This window comes from Pelophylax lessonae, assembly GCF_965119305.1.
Source record: "Pelophylax lessonae genome assembly, chromosome: 9".
NCBI classification, from domain to species: Eukaryota; Metazoa; Chordata; class Amphibia; order Anura; family Ranidae; genus Pelophylax; species Pelophylax lessonae.
This window is the reverse complement of record NC_138776.1, coordinates 32,859,763-32,882,802: the sequence shown is the minus strand read 5'-3', so window position 1 is coordinate 32,882,802 and position 23,040 is coordinate 32,859,763. Positions and strand designations below refer to the sequence as shown.

Here is a 23,040-nt window from a genome sequence, read left to right as displayed (position 1 = left end):
TTTTTTGCTGTGATTTTGACTGGCCTTGAAGCATTGCCTATGTCTATGGATCTCAAAACATAGGTTTTTAGCCTGAGTAGCTGAAAAAGATTAGTTAGGTTTTCTTGCTGGGCAGCTTGATTATGCCCTGAGGATTAACTTTGTATTGTTTTGTGTATTGCTTTGTCCATGTGTACCTTTTTTTTTTTTTGCTGTCTAGAGTAGCTGCCATTGTTGCTTTGTTATTTGGTTACTACATTTAATGCGAAACATTATGGTTACATGGTCTTGTTTTCGGGAGCCTTCAGTGATTGGCTTGATGCTCTAACCCAACAGGTGGCTCTCTACATCCATTAAAAGGAATCCAAAGAAAAGCCCAGAAGCCAAGAGGACTGACATTGATTCACACCGTCTCCAGGAGTTTGCCCACAGTACATTTCTAGTTGGAAACACTTCCCGCAGCCAACTAGATGAGAGGGGAGGTGGTGTAAGGTGCCCATTGTTTCCAAGGTAAACTGTCTGTCCAGGAGTGACTGAGATCTCTTTGTTGGGTGGAACACATTGCCAATGCACCTATGAGACTGAGCTCTTCAAAGGTTTAAAAGGAATCTGGGGCTTGAGAGTCAAGATGGTCCTAAGTTGGAAAGATAGGCAAGAGGAAAGCCCATGTGGGATCAATTTACAGCAGCAAAAAAGGTATTTTTTTAAAATTCAATTAAAGTTCATTTCTATTTCTAATTTTCTAATTTCTAATCTTAAAACTGCTCTAACCTTCTTCTAAAACATATACTAACTACCCTGTGGAAGAAAGATATGTATACTCATTCTTAGCCTTCTCAGGTCTGGTCACATCATTGACTCCCCTATGTCATCCAACTGCGGCTTCAGGGGAGAGGAAAAAGAGATGGCCCATAGTAAACTTATGGGTGATGTCACTGCTCAGGTATTCCAGCCATTGTCAGAGAGCTCTCTCCTCTCCACTGTAGCCTGCACTGAACGATACAAGGAGATCACATGACCAGACCAGAACTGCCTGAGAATAGGTAAGTATAGGCATCTTTCTTCCACAGGGTAACTAGCATGGGGAGCAGTTTTAAGATTAGTTAGTATAAGCTCGGAATTCCACTTTGATGCAACATAAGATTACTTCCACTTCACCATTAGAAAGACTTCTAGGCTATATTACCCTTCTTTCTAGAAATGCAAATTGCTTGGCGTTCATCCTGACCATCAGGGGCATATCTAGATTAATTGCTGCTCGAGGCAACTCTTTTCTCTGTCTTCTCCCAAAAACAAAACAAAAACAAGTACAACCTCTTCTAGATGAGACAATAACTGGTTCCTCCTGAGTTTGCTACCAGTTTCTCGATCAATGAACAGTAACAAATTGATTTCCAAGCTACACTGGTCACCAAGGCTAGGGGCTAATTTTTGAAAAAGAAGCCCTTAGTCCAACCGTGCTAACAGTTTTAATCCTAGTGTCCATTTCAATACTGTCCAATCCAAAAAGATCTTCTCTAGGGGCAATTTTCCACTGACTACCAATGTAAGGGTTTACATCTACACTGGCTACTAAGGCAGGGTATCAAAAAGAGTATTACAGACTTTAACATATGTTTAAAGCCCATAAACTTAAAAAAAAAAAACGCTTGTTTATTCTAGGAAAGAGTGAAAGCAATCTTTACTTACCTAATCCTGCACTTTCTCGGCAGATGCCACTCCTCCAGTGGATTGTCCCCCTGCGTCCTTACGTCCAATTCAGGGCTACGCATCAGTCTTGATGATAACAGGACCTTAGACCACCGTAGCATTGGAGAGGACACTGTGAGGGCCAGTCTACTGGAGCCTGGTAAGTAAATTTTCATTACCAAATGCCCTACTAGACAGAAACCAGAAGTCAACCGTTGCAATGCAGGAACAGCCCCACTGCAAGGGAGAATTTTTAGGTTTCCTGGGGATGTGCTTTAACCTCCCTGGCGGTATGATTCTTTTGGATTTTAGGTGCTGAAAGCGGTACCATTATTTTGCATGTAAATCTTGTGAATGAGCAGCCCAAACCAACTGTATACATTTATTATATATATATATTATATATATATATATATATGTATACATATATTATGTATATATATATATATATATATATATATATATATATATATATATATATATATATAATATGTATACAGTTGGTTTGGGCTGCTCATTCACAAGAATTATGTATATATATATATATATATATATATATATATATATATATATATATATATATATATATGTATATATATGTATATATATATATATGTACATATATATATATATACGTATATATATATATATATATATATATATATATATATATATATATATATATATATATACTGTATATATATATATATATATATATATATATATATATGTATATATATATATATACATATATTTACATAAAAAGTACAGTAAAACTGCAGGAAAGGGCACTGGGGGGCAATGTAATGTGATTTTTTTTTATTTTGAATGGTATCAGTGTGTTTGGTGTGTTTTACATTCGAATTTGCCGCCGGTTCCACCCCCCGGCGGACGTCACGTCGCCGTAGACGGAAGCCGGGGCTCGCAGACGATCGGGAGAGAGCTCCGCCGCCGCATACCGCTCGCAGTCTTCGCTGGATCCCGGAGAAAAGGTAAGTAAAACCTCTACCAGGATCCATCGATCTTCCTAGCGCTACCCTGAGTGTGACTCGGGGTTACCGCTTTTTGCTCTAAAATCTAACCCCGAGTCACACTCGGGAATACCGCTAGGAAGGTTAAGATCATCTTTTTTTTTTTATTCTAACCATTTAAAATACACGAAAACCAAAATATAAAAGACAGTGCTTCCAAAACATAAGTGATGTAATCCTTTAATCACATACAGTATTTACCCTCTCCACAGCACTTAGTAATTATTGGCTAATAAGTCATGACTCATGACAAGTTTTCTTATAATTACTTTAAATAATAAATCATGTAAATTATTAATAATTTATAGTCATGAAAGAAAAAATGGTCGTGGCCTAGGAGCTAATGTAATGGTATAGCTAAACAGTATATGTTGCTAAGTGGTGCTGGAAGGAGGGTAAATATGTGACATACAGCAATTTTATTTTGGAAGCATTGTCTTTTATATTTTGGTGTTTATGTATTTTAAATGATATTAATAAAAAAATTGTAGTAAATCAATGTTAGATGTGTTATTGGGGTACCTCAAAACTCTGTTATATCTTTTTTTACTACTTACAGTGCCTTGAAAAAGTATTTATATCCCTTGAAATTTTCCACATGTTGTCATGTTACACCAAAAAACATAAATTTATTTTATTGGGATTTTATGTGATAGACCAACACCAAGTGGCACATAATTGTGAAGTGTCAGGAAAATGATAAAAAAAAATTCAAAATGATTTAAAATTAAGTACAGTAAAACCTTGGATTGAGAGTAACTTGGTTTGAGAGCATTTTGCAAGACAAGCAAAATTGTTTTATACATTATGAATTGATAAACAAGCGATGTCTTGATTTACAAGTAGCTTCATGTCCCAACTGAGTATAAAAGAGAAGAGAGGCGCCTCTAAATGTAGCAATATGGTTACATTTATTGAAGGTACAACATTTAGCAACTCAACTGGTTGATGAATAAAAAAGGAACATCTAAGTATGCAGGCATCTGGGGTAAAGCTGTCCACATAGACCGTCCTCCACACCACCATCCCTTCCACGCTGCGCTCCAAGAGCGCTTCAAGCCTGGCTTTCAGATCGCTCTACTGCAGGGTAGTCATGATTTCAGTCTGACAGCAGTGAGGAGGATGGTCTATGTTAAACCTTCTTTAAATGTAACTATATTGCTACACTTAGAGGCACCTCTCTTCTCTTTTATACTCTGTAGCTCCTGCTGGATTTTGCTTCTAATCCCCTTGTGGAGGCTGCCATTTTTGGATGGACAGTTTGTAGTTTCACAATCACATTGCTCGCTATCCAAGGTTTTACTGTATCTGAAAAGTGTGGCGTGCATTTTTATTCTATGTTTCTGTAATACCCAACAAGGCTGTACACGTCTTTATGTCATTTTGGTCTTACAGGAAGTGTCCAACTTACAGGAAGTTAAAAAATAAAGGAGGTGTGTTGGCGCTCAGAGGTAGTGCAATGGGGGTAGCTGCTGCAAGTAGGGGTTAATGCCAAGTGGTGTACCCGGGGTATGTAAACAGGATACAGTAAGGCATCACACAATAATCCATAAATTGTAGGCACAAGGAGGGGATTAAGAGTCCATGTGCAAGTCCCTGGAAGAGAGATGGTAGTGGATTATCCTGAAATCCAGTGGGGGAAGATGGGGTCCAGGGTGGATCCAGGGATGGATGGATAGGTGAGCACTCAGGGCAGCTGACCGGAGGAGTGAAGCCAACTCTGTATGGAAAATTAGGAGGAGAGGAAAGCGCCTCTTGAGTGTGGTAAACGATTTATTAACAATAAATAAAGTAGTAACTCACATAATAGTAAGTGGATTCACATGTCCAAACGTCACGCTCCGGGGGCAGATGTAGATGTATGCAGTTCCTGGCAGTGTCCGACAGCCCGGGAGGACTTGAGAGGCCCGCTCTTGCGTCTTCCAGGTGGACGAATGCGGGAAAGCTTGTGCGGCGGCCGGCGGCATCTGACGTCACGGAGGTAAGAAAGGGCAGTGTGGGCAGGCTGGGCTCACAACGCGTTTCGGAGCATGCTCTGAAACGCGTTGTGAGCCCAGCCTGCCCACACAGCCCTTTCTTACCTCCGTGACGTCAGACGCCGCCGGCCGCTCCGAAACGCATTGTGAGCCCAGCCTGCCCACACTGCCCTTTCTTACCTCCGTGACGTCAGACGCCGACGGCCACCGCACAAGCTTCTCCACATTTGTCCACCCGGAAGACGCAAGAGCGGGCCTCTCGAGTCCTCCCAGGCTGTTGGACACTGCCAGGAACTGCATACATCTACATCTGCCCCTGGGAGCATGACATTTGGACATGTGAATCCACTTACTATTATGTGAGTTACTACTTTATTTATTGTTAATAAATCGTTTACCACACTCAAGAGGCGCTTTCCTCACCTCCTAACTTACAGGAAGTGTCCAAGTATCATATACAGGCCTTACACTCAGAGTGAGGCTTGGAGTATGGAGTGGATTTCTGTTTTTTTACATATACTAGCCTTGTAGTGATAACGAGGCTTGGAAAACACGCCTGGTCGCCATCTTGGCAAGATACAGGAAGTGAATTCCCCTGTAATACACATACTAGCCTCGTAGTGAAAACAAGGCTTGGAACACATGCCTGGGTGCCATCTTGGCAAGATACAGGAAGTGAATTCCCCTTCACAGGTAAACGGTGTCACTTGTCGTCTGTCTTGATTGGGTTCATATTCACTATTTAAACTGCAGTAGCATTGACAGTAGCATAACCTAGATGATGTCTAAGCAGATGAAGCGTTGGGTTGACTTCTGTCCATTATACTACTTGTTGATGCTATTTATAGATCCGGATTTAAGCGCTTTTTATCTACCTCACTGTAAGTTTTCTGAACTTTTAATAAATACCCTTTGCTTATGGTTTTACACTATGTGGAGCCTTTTGTTTCCTTTCTTGGATGATTCATCTGTCATGGGAGAGTATTCATCTTCAGGTCTACATTCTCTGTATTCATTTGGATCACGAATGCTTTTGTGATTTTTCCAAAGAAAATACAAAAGGTAACTGGTGTGAAGGGCCACTTGTGCCTCGTTTCCATTGAGCGGAACGGTTCGGATCGGGACAGATCGGCAGGCTGATAATGGTCCGGTCTATTCAGTTGAGCATTTCCACTGGAAGTCGGACCTCTAGGGTCCATGCGGGGCGTACACCAAATGCCTAGCGTTGCGGCGTGGCATCACACTAGTGCGACAACAGACGTGACGCTACAACAACAACAACAACAACAATGGAGGTCATCCAGCAGCTCGTCTTTGCTCTACTTAGCTTTTGGTTCTTAGTAATCAAAATACATGCCACACAGTGTGAGAGAAGGTTACGAGCGGCAAAGCGAAACACAGCAGAAAAGAGAAGAAAACTTTTGGCTTGGGTCTTGAGTCAGGAGGAGAAGTACACCTTTGTGCGGCAAAGACAAAGACGGCAGCGTTATAGGGTAAGCAACATTATGCCAATTGTCATTTATTTCTACCCGTATTAAAAAGTAAAATAATACAGAATATGACAAAATCTAATATAAGATGGGAAGGATATACAGTACATATGTACTTAACAACATTCATGTTGCACACGTATGTAAACATGCACATTTGAAGTATTAAATCAAATGCATAACAAATCATTAGTAGTATAATGAGTATTTATGTATAAGGTGTAATACTTCAAATGTGCATGTTTACATACGTGTGCAACATGTATGTTGTTGAATACATAATGTACTGTATATCCTTCCCATCTTATATTAGATCTTTGCAGATTCTGTATTTTTTTATTTATGTATAAGGTGTAATACTTGCAATGTGTACTCATTGCTCACTTTTATACATGATGCTATCTGACCTTGTAAAATATAGTATGTTGTATTAATATGTTTTTATTATTTGTGACATGGTAACATCTGTGTTTTCTTCTTTTAAAGATGCTTCTCCTTTTGTCAAAGCAGCGCCGCCGACCAGTCATTTGGGCTCTCCCCCGTGCCAATGAGTGGTGGGATGTGACCGTCCCAGGATTCACACACACACAGTGGGTGCACAATTTCCGAATGTCGGAGGAAACCTTTTCATACCTTTGTGCAAGGCTACGTCCAGCGATGGAGAAGCAAAGCACAAACTTCCGAGCCAGTTTGCCAGTGAGGAAAAGAGTAGCCATTGCACTGTGGAAGCTGGCTACCAACAGTGAATACAGAAGTATAGGTCATCTTTTTGGTGTCAGTAAATCATCAGTGTGCCGTTGTGTGCAGGACTTCTGTAAGGCTGTCTGCACATTGCTAGCTCCTGAAATTGTTCATTTTCCAGACAGGGAAAAGCTTAAAGACATGGCTGAGTACTTTGAAAACAGGTGGGGTCTTCCACAGTGTGTTGGTGCTATTGATGGGTCACACATACCAATAATAGCACCACAAGAATACCACACTGACTACTTCAACAGAAAGGGCTGGCATTCCATCATCCTCCAGGGAGTGGTGGATGGAAAAGGACTATTCTGGAGTGTGAATGTTGGAAAACCTGGGAGTTTGCATGATGCTCGGGTTCTACGATTGTCCACATTTTGGGATTGGGTTGGGCAGGGAGGGCTGTACCCTCTTTCCACTAAGAACATTTGGGGGGTGAATGTTGGCTATTATGTGCTCGGGGACTCTGCCTACCCTTTACAAAATTGGCTCCTGAAACCATTTCCTGACAATGGCCGCCTGACACAAGAACAACAAACCTACAACAAGAAAACATCCAGGGCACGGGTCGTAGTTGAAAATGCTTTTGGAAGACTTAAAGGTAGGTGGCGGTGTCTTATGAAGAGGAATGACAGTGACATTCAACTTGTCAAATCCATGGTGCTTACTTGCTGTGCTCTTCACAATCTTTGTGAAAGTCATGGAGAAGACTTCCACCAGGATTGGAATACGTCTGCAGAAGAGCCAGTAAGGGTAATAGCACAGGATATTGAAGATGAGTGCAATGAAATACGTCAGGCTCTGATGCGTCACCTCAACACCTAATTTTTTACCATGATTGTTTTAAAGTTTTAATAAAGTTTTACATTAATGAATCAGACACACCCAAAGTCTCTTATAAAATCTCTTTTATTCAGCAACAAAAATATTCTTTCTATATTTTCTTACAAGTAAGAATTCAAAAAAATAAAACATTTTTACAAAACAAAACTGAAAAATTACCAAAAAACAAAGGGTACAGGTCCTGTGCTGGCTGACAGGCACTATTGCCTTGGCGGTGGCCTGGGATCACGACTGGCTCCCAGCACTTGAACAAGCTGCCCTAGGACACCAAGGAAGGCCTGGTTGAAGGTAGACAACTGCTCCATCTGCTGCCGGGCAATCTCAGCCTCCTGGCGCATAGCTTCCTGGGCATCCTGACGCAGTGCCTGAAACCACCGCTCAGAAAGGGTCTCCATCCTTTCCTGTTGTCTTTCCTCTACTGCCCTCATATCATCAATAACTGTGCGCAGATCCAGCTGCAACCGTCTCCTTTCACCGGGAATATACAAAATACCAGAATATTGATTTAAGAAAATGCACAATTATAACTTTCACTCTGATCATAATGTCTTACCTGTGTGACGTGGTGCATTTGGCGTACTCTGTGGTAGGCTTGGTGTTGACACAATCGTACTGGTGCTGCTGAAAGATGTCAATGGACCATCGTCTGAAAAGTTAGAGGTATCATTGGAGAGTCCATCCACAGTATCTGAAAATGCACATATCAAGGGTTTTAGACACAAACGAGAAGAAGACACAGTGTACTATCTTATGGCAGTTATCATCAGGTAGTAAACAATGGGATGCACAGTGGGTAAAAAAATTAGATGCCTATACTCTTCTGTCCAGGTATTTAAATAAAAAATAATGGAACTATATCAGTTTAAAGGCTAAGGTACAATGAGAGCATCAGAAATCTCCATTATCTTTTCTACAGTTGTCTTTTTTCTCAAAAATAGGGGCTGGTTTATACAGACAGTACATTTCCCTATCCATTCTGAGATTAACTTTACTTGGTTAAAGTGCACTGTGGCTGCTTGAAATCATGCATGATAGCCTTTAATAGTATTTTTATGCATATTCAGCCCCCATTGATATTATCAAGCCCATACTAATTAAGCAAAACACCAGTCACGCATTTTTCATTAATTATACAAAACAGTGCAGCGCTACTCCCTAACATTTTCTTTCAGTCCACTGCACAAATACAATTACATTTTTGGTGCAGAGTTAATGGTTTTGTGCAGTTATTTTTTTTAAATGGTTAGCATAGGGAAAGCCAATGCCAAGCAGGAAAAAAAATAAAACTTACCAACAGGATCTATCATGGATTCGAGAAGTGCAGATGCAGATGAAGATGCAGAGTCCAGACCTCCTTCCCTGCCTTGGTTTGCTGGCCTATGCCCGTAAATGGCGTCCATGGCATCGTACCACTTCCAAGTACTTCGACTGTTTCCACTACAGCTGTTGGCATCCTTAATTTTTTTATATTGGCCTTTAAGCTTCTTAAGCTTTGCCCTACACTGACCCGACGTCCGTTCAAATCCCTCGGCTGCCATCCGCTGGGAAATATCTTTATACACCTTTTCATTCCTCACTGATCCATCAAGCTCACTCTGAATAACACTGTCCGCAATTATAGTAAGGAAAGTGGATAGTTCCTGAGTTGACCAGACCCTGCTGTTATTTGCAGGCATCCTTCTCCTATATCTGGACTGAGCTGCGCTTCCGTTTGACGACAGCAGTGACGTTTTCCTGTCCACCAATCAGTGGAATGTATCGTGTGACACCAGTAGCTCCGCCCTAACCGTACCGTACCATTTCCTATGGCCCTACATCTGAAGGAGGACCACGAATGGTGCGGTTTGGTTCGGTTGTATGGGCCACTTTCATAATGGAAACACCAAAAATAGCGTACCGTACCGAACCGATCCGAACCGTTCCGCTCAGTGGAAACGAGGCATTGTTGTCCTCCTTGGCCTATCGGGTGTATATACACCAATGCATGAGTTGACTCACTAGGCATATGCCAAACTGAGTCCACTCACTCCGGTAAGCCTCCTTATATATATTGGTGGTGGATGGTGTCACAGCAAATTTTCAGTTATTCACTTCTGGAATACACGTTTGAAGATTTTTCACTTCATTCAAAAGGACTTTTTGCCCTTATTTGCTGTTGTTTTTTAAATTATTATATGTTTGTATATGTATTTTTCACAATGTTATGAATTTTCACTGATTATCATATGTTAATTACCTATGAGCGCTGCACATTTCTATATCTATACATTGTTTACACTGGTTCAAGTGTTGTGCTGGCTGCTGTCCTTTCCCTTTGGACGCAAGCGCGGTCATTTTTTTGTATTTTTGACTTATTTATATTCAGCCCCTTTTACTTTGATTCCCCTAATTAAAATCTAGTTAAACCAGTTGCCTTCAGAAGTCCCCTAATTAGTAAATAGAGTCCACCTGTGTGTGATTTAATCTCAGTATAAATACAGCTGTTCTGTGAAGCTCTTTTTCAGAGAACCTTAGTGAACAAACAGCATCATTAGGTCCAAGCACACACCCGACCGGTCAGGGATAAAGTTGTGCAGAGGTTTAAAGCGGGGTTAGGTTATAAAAAAATATCCTAGGCTTTGAACATCTCTCGGAGCACTGTTCAATCTAACATCCGAAAATGGAAAGAGTATGGTCCCACGGAAAACCTACCAAGACATGGCCCTCCACCTAAACTGACCGGCCGGGCAAGGAGAGCATTAATCAGAGAAGCAGCCAAGAGGCCCATGGTAACTCTGGAGGAGCTGCAGAGATTCACAGCTCAGGTGGGAGAATCTGTCCACAGGACAACTATTAGTCGTGCACTCCACAAATCTGACCTTTATGGAAGAGTGGCAAGAAGAACGCCATTGTTGAAAGAAAGCCATAAGAAGTCCCATTTGCAGTTTGCTAGAAGCCATGTAGGGGACACAGCAAACATGTGGAAGAAGGTGCTCTGGTCAGAAGAGACAAAAATGTAACTTTTTGGCCTAAAAGGAAAACGCTATGTGTGGTAGAAAACAAACACTGCACATTACCCTGAACACACCACCGCCACCTTGAAACATAGTGGTGGCAGCATCATGTTGTGGGGATGCTTTTCTTCAGCAGGGACAGGGAAGCTGGTCAGAGTTAATGGGAAGATGGATGGAGCCAAATACAGGGCAATCTTAGAAGAAAACCTGTTAGAATCTGCAAAAGACTTGAGCCTTAGGGCGGAGGTTCACCTTGCAGCAGGACAATAACCCTAAACATACAGCCAGAGCTACCATGGAATGGTTTAGATCAAAGCATATTCATGTGTTAGAATGGCCCAGTTAAAGTCCAGACCTAAATCCAATTGAGAATCTGTAGCAAGACTTAAAAATTGCTGTTTATGGACGCTCTCCATCCAATCTTACAGAGCTTGAGCTATTTTGCAAAGAAGAATTGGCAAAAATGTCACTCTCTAGATCAGTGATGGCGAACCTTGGCACACCAGATGTTTTGGAACTACATTTTCCATGATGCTCAACTACACTGGAGAGTGCATGAGCATCATGGGAAATGTAGTTCCAAAACATCTGAGGTGCCAAGGTTCGCCGTCACTGCTCTAGATGTACAAAGCTGGAAGAGACATGCCCAAAATGACTTGTAGCTGTAATTGCAGCGAAAGGTGTGTTTCTACAAAGTATCGACTCAGAGGGGCTGAATACAAATGCATCCACACTTTTCACATATTTATTTGTAAAAAAATGTAGAAAACCATTTATCATTTTTCTTCCACTTCACAATTAGGTGCCACTTTGTGTTGGTCTATCACATAAAATCTCAATAAAATACACTTATGTTTTTGATTTTAACATGACAAAATGTGGAAAATGTCAAGAGGTATGAATACTTTTTCAAGGCACTGTAGTAGTTATTTCTACTTAGTAATTATTTTGGTTCTGGTACCCTCCCACAGTAACTTCTATTCCTAGACACAAAGGCAAAAGAGGTAATTTCCCACTGACCACCAATGCTAGGGGACAATTTTCCAATGACCACCAACATAAGGGGTAACAGCTACACTGACCTCTAAAGCTACAGGAAATTTTCTATTGGCCAATGGCCACCAATGCTAGGGGTAAATTTTACAATGACGACCAATGTAAGGGGGCATTTTCATCACTAATGTTAGGATATACCACATTTTTTTTCTGTTATTTATATTCATTTTCAAGTTCTTACTGAATATATTTTGTTGTACAGACCAGAGTTCTGCCGGGGGTAATAACTACATTCGATGGAACACATTCTTTTTAGTCTTTTATTTAAAACGTTCTACAACTTACAGATCACAATACTGAATTGTGAGTTCAAATTATAATATTTTAGCAGGGTTTCCCCAAGACCTGAAATTTATTATAAGGGTTCCTCCAGGGTAAAAAAAAAAAGTTGAGACTAAAATGTTTTAACCCAATAAAAATATTGTCTGCTACTATGTACATTTCCTTTCTATACTTTTTACTATACTTTTTAGCGACCATAGATATCCAGTGCACACAAATAACACAATCTGTTCTCGCAGGATCCAGGAGCTGCCCCTCCTTAGGTATGCACAGAGAAATCGCACAAAGGCTCTAAAGAAGCTGCTGGCCTTGGAGACCACTGACCCACTTATAAGAGGTAAGTACTTCCTTCTGGTTATTTATTAAGACCAGAAAATTGACATGGCAATCTACAAAGAGCGACAATCCATAGTTACTTGTACTGTATGTGTTTGTGTTATCCACTTAGTGTGATCACATGGGTGAAAAGGGATTTCTAAGACTGAGTTTACACTAACGCATTTTCTGAAAAGTGATCTGCAGAGTGCAACTTAGGAGCTCATTTCAGCCATTCAGGTGGCGACGCTGTAGCCTTCTGAATGCCCCTTTTTTTTTGGCAATTTTTATGGGACTAATGCTCTGCAACTGCAAGTCAGACATTTAGTTCATAGTAACAGAAGGGTCCCATTGACTTGAATAGTCAAGTTTGAGAGGTCATACCATCTGGCAGTTTGACATGCTGTGTTAAATTTGCAGTGGCCACAAAGCATCACGGACACGTCATGTGAACAGCTCTTTCTGGGATGATACAGCCATGGCTCAGCCCCTTGTTTTTACCTTCTCCAGCCCAGCCACACACCCATGTGAAAGAGGTCTAAGTGTGTGCTATGTGTTGCAGCACCTTCTATGCTGCTCTTTGTACGGTCTTTGGCCTAAGCATATTTTAATTACAGGAATACACTTTTTGAATGAAAAATATTGACTACTGCAAGACCTTGTAAATAGGGGTGGATTTACTAAATGCAAAAAACTGTGTCCTTTGCAAGTGCAGTTGGTCCAGGGCTTAGTAAATGAGCAGAATCCAATCATGTGCAAGCAAAAATGCTATTTTTTTTATTTTCATTGCATGTGATTGGGTATTCTTTGCAAAGTGAAACCTTTACTCATTTACTAAACTCTGGAGCAACTGCACTTGCACAGTTCACAGTCTATTTGCCTTTAGTAAATCAACCCCATAGTGTTCATTAATTCATTGCTCTGCAAGCTTCATTGCAAGAAATAGGAAATGCATATTGATCATTAGATCAATGTTGCTACTTTTTGCAAAAGGTGGACTAAGGCATTTAGAGAAACTGTACAGTACACAACAAGTCATGATGCCAAACATGCATAGATTTTGGATTGACATAAACTTTAAAGTAAGAACAATAATACACATAAAAAAGGTGAACTTTTAACAGATTTACACTTTGGTTTTCTCCATCCAAGAAAAGGCTGGGTCAGTTCAAATCTCACGTACTGTATATACCAAATTTATCGGCGTATAACACGCACAAGCGTATAGCAGGCACCCTAATTTTAAGAGGGAAGTTTTGAGGGAAAAAAAAAACGTACATTTTATTTAAAGAACTTTGAAGCAAAATAGAGGTCAGAGCCCATCAATGCAGCCTTATCAGTGCCCATCTGCAGCCTCACCATTGCTGCAGCCTGATCCATGCCCCTCTGTAGCCTCACCATTGTTGCAGCTTGATTAGTGCCCCCTCTGCAGCCTCACCATTGTTGCAGCCTGATCCGTGCCCCCTCTGCAGCCTCACTATTGTTGCAGCCTGATCCGTGCCCCCTCTGCAGCCTCATCATTGTTTCAGCCTGTTCCGTGCCCCCTCTGCAGCCTCACCATTATTGCTGCCTGATTAGTGCCCCCTCTGCAGTCTTATCATTGTTGCAGCCTGATCAGTGCCCCATCTGCAGCCTCACTATTGTTGCAGCCTGATCTGTGCCCCCACTGTACCCTCACCATTGTTGCAGCCTGATCCGTGCCCCCTCTGCAGCCTCCCCGTTGTTGCAGCCTGTTCCGTGCCCCCTCTGCAGTCTTTTCATTGTTGCAGCCTGATCTTTGCCCCCTCTGCAGCCTCATTATTGTTGCAGCCTGATCCGTGCCCCCTCTGCAGCCTCACCATTGTTGCAGCCTGATAAGTGCCCCCTCTGCAGCCTCATCATTGTTGCAGCCTGATCTGTGCCCCCCTGTAGCCTCATGCCAGATTACACATAGGCAGAAAACCTGTCCAATGCCGGTCCAGGAGACGGGACTTCATATTACAGGGGTCGCTGAGTAAACAGGAGATTTGAGCTCTATGTAATCTGACAGCACTCGCCCCCCCCCCATTCCCCTCCCCTCTGAGGCAGCCAAATGCAAACATCGGCATATAACATGCACCCACTATTTGCACCCGATTTTCAGGGAGCAAAAGTGTGTGTTATACGCCGATGAATATGCTAATTATTATTTTTTTTTCTTACCAATGATTTTTATTGATTTATATAAAGAAACATAAATTACAAGATGGAACAGGTACATACATTGCTTATTTCCATCATTAGTACAAATATAAATAATAACTATGGCCAACATCCCTTTTGGGATATAGTACACTAAGTCCATCATATAACCTTGTAACAAAGAGGCCATTTTTTATCTATATCCAAAACAGTAGGGAGAGAAAACAAGAAATTAGAAAAAAAAAAAAAAAGAAAAATAGGAAGGATAAAATCCTCAACGGTACCAAGAGTATCTGTATGGCATTACGAGTCTGTTGTATCTTATGTATTCATATGCCCACAAAACCGTAAGCGGACCAAGATTCCCATTTCCTATAATATACTGGCATAGTGTCCATAATAGTATGGTGCACTCTTTCCATAAGCTGGATGGTATCCATTTGGTTTAGAACTTGAACCCATGGTGCCTGCGGGATGCATCAGTGTAGTGCTATCACCCAGTGGACAGCGTTAAATAGAGTATGGGCTAATTTTTGATTTGGGGGAGGGACCTCAGGTAATTCCGCAAAAGATAGACACATTTGTTAGGTCAAAGTCACTTGCATTCCCGTGATAAGGGCGACTTTGGCAGACACACTCTGCTAAATCTGCTTTATCGCCCTACAACTCCAGAAAGTGTGTAGGAGTGTACCTCTATGTGGGCAACCTCTGGAACAAAATTTTTTTTTGGGACTGAGGGGAAAAATCTGTGAAGCTTTGCCGTTTAATAACACCTGGTATGGAGCTTTACAACTGTTTCCTTAATCACCATAGACTTTGTGCATCTATGCATATTTAAAATCATATCCAGCCAATCCTCAGAGGAAATCTCTTGGCCCGTCTCCTGCTCCCATCCAAGCATCGCCAATGACTGGGCGGGGAGATCCTTCTCAATAAGAAATCCGTACATAATAAAAATTGTACCTTTATCCCTAGAGGAGGATATGTACATATGTTCAAAGGTGAATTCTGTGCCTGTCGCCTCCAGGGAGAAGCGTGTGGAGAAAAATGTCTGATCTGCAAATACTTATAGAACTCTGATCTGGGGAGAGCATAGCTCTGCTGGAGGGAGGAGAAAGTGCAAAAAGAGGGCGCCCTTTGACAAAGACTCTAAGTAGACAATCCCATTCTCACTCTATCTAGAGAAGTCTCAGGGGATTGAAAGGCTAGAGGTAATCTAGGGTCTCCCAGCAAGGAGGCCAGTCTAGGTTTAAGAGGTACCAGTGAGAATTTCGAGAGAATTTTTATTGGGACCATAAATGGAGTGATTGACATACCACTGCATTAGGAGGGGAAAGGTCTTTTGGGTGGACTAGATCCAACCTGGAAGGTAGTATGGGTCTATGGAGGTGTTTTCAAAATGGAGCCACGAAATATGGGCCGGCTGGGCATGCCATTGCGCCAGTTGAACCAGCCTGGCAGATAGATAGTAAATCCATAGTTAGATAGATAGTAAATCCATAGTTTAGGCAAGCCCAGCTTGCCCAAAGCCCAAGGTCTGTACACCAACAATTTGCCCAAATGGGGTTTCTTATCAGACCATATGAACCTATTCACTTCTCTTTGTAACATCCCTATTGTCTGTCGAGAGACATACAAGGGGAGGGCTCTAAAATAAAAAAGTAATTTCGGAAGTGTAGTTTCGTAATTTCGTCACAGCCTTGAACACTTCCCAAGAAGGAGATGTGGTACGGGGTCCAAGTGCAAATTAATTGCCTGATACGGTAGAACACCTGTGGGTAGTTGAAATAGTACATCTTGGTAGGAGATTGGGCCAGTTAATTGCCCAGCAAATTGACTGGAAGAGCAGTACATTTAGAGAGATTAACCCCCAGGCCTGATAAATCTTGGAAAATGTGTAAAGTAATGACCAGGTTAGGTAAAGAGACCACTGGGTCTGTTAAAAATAAAAGAACATCATCAGCATACATGCTCAACTTAAACTCTTGGTCTTCTTTCACATAACCCCTAAAGTAAGGATCCAAACAGATAGAGCGAGCCAGGGGTTTAATAGCCAATGCAAATACGAGAGGGGACAGCCCTGCCTCATTCCACGGCCAAGAGTGAAGTATTCAGGGTTACAACCTGAAAGTTTAATACGTGTGCACAGGTGATGATACAGAGCCCTGAAGCCATGCACAAACGCTCCCTGAAATCCAAATTTTGTAAGGATAGATTCCAAGTAAAGCCAAAGGACACTATTGAAAGCCTTATGGATATCAAGGCTCAGCAATAGCACTCTACGGGAAAATAGGCCAGCGTCTTGATGTTAGAAGCTAATGGAATGTTGTCCGTGATCTGTCTGGTTGGGATAAATCCAGTTTGATCTGGGAATATTAGTGTGGTGATGATGGAGGACAGCCTATCAGCCAGGAGACGGCCAAATATTTTAAGGTCATTGTTGATAACTGAGAAAGGGCGATGCGGGAGAGTGGGGTCTTTGTTTGGCTTGGGGATCAGGGACATAGTTGCCATAAGCAAATTGGCCCTACTATGTATGTATGAATGTGAGTTAGGGATCTTAGGTTGTAAGCTCCTTGAGGGCAGGGACTGATGTGAATGTGCAATGTATATGTAAAGCACTGCGTTAAATTGACAGCGCTATATAAGAACCTGAAATAAATAAATAATAAATAAATAAATAAGCATATTATAAGGGAAGGTGTGACCTTTAAGGATATAGTTAAATAGGTTCTTCACGCTGGGGACTAGGTGGCTAGAGAGTTTTTTTATAATATGAGGCCGAAAAACCATCTGGGCCTGGAGCCTTAGAGGGCTTTAAGGAAGCTATCATGGTTTGAATTTCTTCTTTGGTGCAGGGGGATTAAAAAGTCCAAAACTCTCACTAATAGTCCGAGGTGTAAAAACACAACTATATATAAAGGATAAAAAAAGGGAGGTTAGAAAATGTTGAAATGACTAATCGCGACTGGTGAGAAAGCCTCGGCACTTGCTCCAGAACAGGCAAGCAAAGGCCTAATCTCTAGGCTGCTGTGTGTGAAAAGTAGAGGGTCATCTAGGCGGGCACAGCTAGACTTGGTTGCAGCTACGAGATACTAAAGTCTTCAATAACTTTATGGTGACATGCCTACAGACATAATACTCAACTGAAAAGTTGGATGTAGGAATAGATCCAAATTCCAAAGAAATTATATTAGGTGGACGGATCTCTGAGATCGTGTCTTTTGGCACTTTTCCACTGCAAGTACCGGCTCGGCTCTACTCGGCCCTGCTTGGCCCGGTTTGCTTTTCCACTGCTGGTACCGCATGGTACGGTGTTGGAACGGTTCGGTACGGTACGGTATGGTTTGCTTTTCCACTAAAGTAGTACTAAAGTTAAGTGGGTGGGATAACAACGGGGTGGGTGGGATTCTCTGACCAATCAGTGGCTAGTAGTGACTGCATGCAAAGGATTGTGGGATATGGTACCGGGTATGGTACCTCTTGGAACCACAATCGAGGTGGTACTGTTTTTGAGAGCCGTACCGTTCGGTTCCATGCAGTGGAAAAGCGTCGCCGTACCATACCGTACCGAACCGTTCCTACACCATACCATGCGGTACCAGCAGTGGAAAAGCACAAAAGCGAGCCGAACCGTTCAGTTCCATGCAGTGGAAAAGCGCCATTTGTCTCCGACGGTCCCTCTGAGGAAAAGGAGTAGCCCAAATAGATGACGGGCGTGGGGTGGAAGGCATCCTGGGTAAATTTTCTTAGCCTAAGAGGCCCAATTTGACAAGTAGATCTTTTCCTTCAAGAATTGTGGTGACATTTTACGTGGTGCCATTGTGTGCCACCTGCAGTTTAAATGGAAATCCCCATCTGTACCAGATTCTTACAGCCTGAAGTACTGTGGTTAAATACGGTAATTATAAACTGAAATGAGATGGAACAAAAAATGCAATGTTTATTATTGCTATTAAAGGGGTTGTAAACCCTTGTTTAAAAAAAAAAATACAAATAACAAACATGCCTATACTTACCTGCTCTGTGCAATCGTTTTGCACAGAGCAACCTTGATCCTCTTATTCTGAGGTTCTCGGCTGGCGCTCTAGGCCCCTCCTCTTCATCGGGAAGCTGCTTTCCCTGGGTTCACCTGTATGGGCTCGCTCTTGAGTTCAGCTGCTGCATCCATTGACACAGACAGCGGGAGTCGGCCCCGCCCTCCCGCTGGCATTTCACTGGATTTGATTGACAGCAGCCGGAGGCAATGGCTCCTGCTGCTATCAATTCTTTTGAATGAGAAGAGAGACAGTGGCTGGAGCTTGTGCACATAGGATTGGGCTCAGGTAAGAAAAAGGGGGGTCTGGGGGGAGCTGCAGCACAGAAGGTATTTCATCTTAATGCATAGAATGCATTAAGGTGAAAAACTTTGAGCCTTTACAACCACTTTAAGTTCTTCAAGATTATAAAACTTGCCCATTGCATTTTATATGTCAATAAGATTATAAAACATTGGAAGGGGGTTTATCAAAACTGGAGCAGGCAGAATCTGGAGCAGGTGTGCAATACAACCAATCAGCTTCTATCGCTTTGAAAAAAAGTTGAAAAAGTTGCCATACACAGCTTCTCAAACTCCTCTCACCGTCTAACAATGATGGGCTTTCTACTAGGTGCCATTGGAGAGACTGCGCTACATCTCGCCGTGCTCCACGATAACCTGGAGTCTGTAAAGATTCTGCTGGAACATACACCAGAGCTCGTCAACCAGCGCATGACTTCGGACCTTTACAAAGGTAATTAACCACTAAAGGACTAAGCCTATTTTGAACACATTGTTTACAAGTTAAAATCAGTATTTTTTGGTAGAAAATTACTTAGAAACCCCAAACATTATACTATATATTTTTTTAGCAAAGATTCTGGAGAATAAAACGGCGTTGTTGCAATATTTTTGTCACGCGGTATTTGTGCAGCGGTCTTTCAAACGCAATTTTTTTTTCAAAAAATACATTTTACGGTTTCCTTTTTTTCAATTCAGTGAAGTTAGCCCAATTTTCTTTTGCATATTGTAAAAGATGATGTCACGCCAAGTAAATAGATACCTAACATGTTATGGTTTTAAATTGTGCACAATAGTGGAATGGCGACAAACGACGGTACTTAAAAATCTCCATTGGCGATGCTTTAAAAATGGTTAACGGTTACCAGTTCAGAGTTACAGACAAGGTCTTTTGCTAAAATTATTGCTCTCGCTCTGATGATCACGGCGCTATCTCACATGTGTGATTTGAACACCATTTTCATTTGCGAGCGCGACTTACTAATGTGTTTTCTTTTGTGCGCAAGCTCACGGGGACGGGGGCGCATTAAATTTTTTTTTTCTTCCTATTTATTTTATTTTATTTTTAACACTGTTGTAAAAAAAACTTCCCGACCGCCGCACGACTATTTACTGTGCCGTGCAGCCCCTACTGGGCAAAGCGACGTAGGAGTACGTCGCTTACCCACAAGCCTCTAGGAGGCGAGCGCGCGCCGCCCGAGGCGCACTCCCGCCCCTGCTCATTCACTAACATCCCCGCGCGAGTGACCGCCGGCTCCGATTTCCACCGGCCACTCGCGATCTCCCGCTGGAGAAGGAGAAAGGCATTCTCCCTGGTGTAACTGCAGAGATCATACGATCCTGCTTTGTAGGATCGTATGTCTCTGTGGTTACATCACAAGCCACGCCCCTTGACAGTTAGAATCACACCCCTAGGGACACACTTAACCCTTTGATCACTAATAAAGTTAACCCCTTCCCTGCCAGTGTCATTTTTACAGTAACAGTGCATATTTATAGCACTGATTACTGTAGTAATGTCACTGGTACCCCCAAAAGTGTCAAAAATGTCAGTCAGGGGACCGATCTGTCCGCCGCAATGTCGCAGTCCCGCCATTACTAGTTAAAAAAAAACAATAAAAATGACATACAGTAAATCTTTCCCTTAGTTAGTAAACGCAATAACTTTTCGCAAACCAATCAAAATACACTTATTGCGATTTTTTTCACCAAAAATATGTAGCAGAAAACAAATTGGCCTAAAATGTTAAAATATTTTGATTTTTACTTTTTTTTTGGGGGGGGGGGGATTTCATATAAAAAAATGTGAAAAATATTATTTTTTCAAAATTGTCGCTCTTTTTTTGTTTATAGCGCAAAAAGTAAAAATCGCACAGGTGATCAAATACCACCAAAAGAAAGCTCTATTTGTGGGAAAAAAGGACGTAAATTTCATTTGGGTACAGCGTCGCACGTCCGCGCAATTGTCCGTTAAAGTCACGCAGTGCCGAATCGCAAAATAGGCCCTGGTCTTTTAGCAGCCAAATCCTCTGGGGCTTAAGTGGTTAACTGCTGTCACAAGGAATGTAAATATCCCTTGTGACAGTAATAGGCAGTGATAGGACCCCAGACCCCTCCACTGCACTTCAAAGTATTCAAAATGCCGAAATCTGAATTTTTGAATACTGACACTTTTTTAAATCGGCGCCATTAGAAGCCGAAACCGGAAGTGACGTTGTGACATCGCTTCCGGGTTACATGATTGGAGACCGGATCGCAGCTGAATCCAGCTTCGTTGAGGACTTCGACACTGGACGTGCCAGCTGGTTGCTCGGGTCTCCCAGTGGACACAAGAGACCTGGGCAGCGCCGCGGAAGGCGCCAGGAGGGGAGGAAACATCCCCTCCCGCTCGCTGGGATAACGGCCGAGCGGCTGCTGAGCCGCATGTGTTGTTATCTCCCGAAAGCCAACCGCTGGTTCTAAAAAATGGTACCGGGGTGATGCCTCTAGCTGCAGGCATCACCCCGGTACAACCATTTCTTCAAGCCGACGTACAGGTACGTTGGTTTGCAGGAAATGGTTAAAGGAACCATTAAGAGTACGTTTAAGTCACAATTTAAAATTAAAACCTTGAGCTAAACCAAGGGTCTCCAAACTTCGGCCCTCCAGTTTTTCAGGAACTACAATTCCCATCATGCCTAGTAATGTCTGTGAATGGCAGAGTTTTCCAATGTCTCATGGGACGTGTAGTTCAGCAACAGCTGGAAGGCCGTAGTAATAACTTGAAGCATTGCCTACTGGCTCTGTAGCTAAGTTTTTTTATCCAGGAGTTGCTCTACTGCATGGGTCGACTATGCTGCTTTTTACCTATAGTTCCTATATTTTGGTGATCCTGGAACATGCCTGCTGGGGATGATGGATCACCATCCTTGTTGCCTTCGTTTGGTGATCCTGGAACATGCCTGCTGGAGATGATAGATCACCATCCTTGTTCCCTCTTATGTACAAAGTTAAAAAAAAAAGATGAGGTGTGTGTTAATTATGCAAGGGCCTATGCAAAATTTAACATAGTGAGCTTTTTGTGGTTTTATATAGAATTTCTTTCTTCGTTACGGTTAAAAAAAAAAAAAAAAATGAAAACTGTATTTTCTTAAAATCAATAAATGTGCAATATTGCACAATATTATGAATTAGTCTGCTTTTTAGGAAGTTAGGTAGCTTTACTCCTTACCTACAGTTGTAAAAGCCTAATGTTTAAAGGGTAACTTCATTTTTGTGGGAAAAAAATTGCAAATGAAATAAAATGTATATGCATAGCAACTGCTACAAAAGCCATATTGTAGTTTAATGATATTAAAAATTACCTTTCCTTTTCAATCTGCAGTGCTGTAATTTTCTGTACAATTCAACACAATATGGCAACCTGGAAGCATTTTCTATACAGTTGGTGTACAGAACGCCCCTTGAAATGTCATTTCCTGCTTGTGTGATTGGCTAACTGAATTTATCCGATGTACTATGTAGTACAGAGTACTGCTCTGCACTATGATACAAGCCAAATTTAGTCATCCCCTGCAATAGGATTTTCAGTTTTGGTGAGATACTCCTAGAGATGCAAAATCTCTGGAAATGTTGAAGCCATGTGCAAAAAAAAAAAAAAAAAAAACACTTTTTCCCCTGTTTTTTTCCAGAAGAAAATTAATTTTTTTGGAAATAGATAAATAAATAAATCAGTGTGGAGAAATTGAAAGTCATTTTGTTACACTGGGAAGGTGAAATACAGTTTATATAAAAGTATTATGCTTGAAATAAAAGTATAGCTTATTCAGTAAATAAACAAAACTTGCTTTTTAAATTGTTATTTTTTTTATTACAAGACGAATAACAAGGATTGTATATGTTACAAATATTTCACCTATACATTGGAACAGGTAACCACACCCCTTTCCCTCATAATAATGTAAAAGCTTCCTGCCAATATGCTTTTTCAGTTATCGATCAATCCTGGTCCAGAAGCACATACTGTAGTATATAGCTTGATGAATGTTCTCCTGTTTTTCAGGTGTCATTGTCTCTATAACTGTAGGGATTGTGTATTTTTGGGAGGCCGTGGTTTGTAACACTTCCTTACATGAAGATGCTGCTGGTGAAAAAACAATTTGTGATGATGCTGATCTATCAGCAGAAAGA

General features: G+C 41.6%; 2 protein-coding genes across 2 annotated transcripts in view; one reads left to right on the top strand and one right to left on the bottom strand.

Moving 5' to 3' along the window:
- Positions 1-607: 607 nt before the first annotated feature.
- The window catches only part of LOC309563289 (transient receptor potential cation channel subfamily V member 6-like), a gene marked incomplete at both ends in the record, with an annotated part of 71,145 nt that continues 48,712 nt past the window's right edge, over positions 608-23,040 (top strand). Inside the window, 3 exons of the mRNA XM_082267693.1 lie at positions 608-675; positions 12,317-12,414; positions 19,202-19,324. Coding sequence (XP_082123819.1) covers positions 608-675; positions 12,317-12,414; positions 19,202-19,324 — 289 coding nt within the window. The remainder of the gene's footprint in view (positions 676-12,316; positions 12,415-19,201; positions 19,325-23,040) is intronic.
- Positions 7,947-9,284, bottom strand: LOC309563290 (uncharacterized protein; the record flags this gene model as incomplete). The annotated part of the gene is made up of 3 exons (XM_082267694.1): positions 7,947-8,221; positions 8,300-8,434; positions 9,038-9,284. 3 exons carry the CDS (start codon positions 9,282-9,284, stop codon positions 7,947-7,949), a joined length of 657 nt encoding a protein of 218 aa, XP_082123820.1.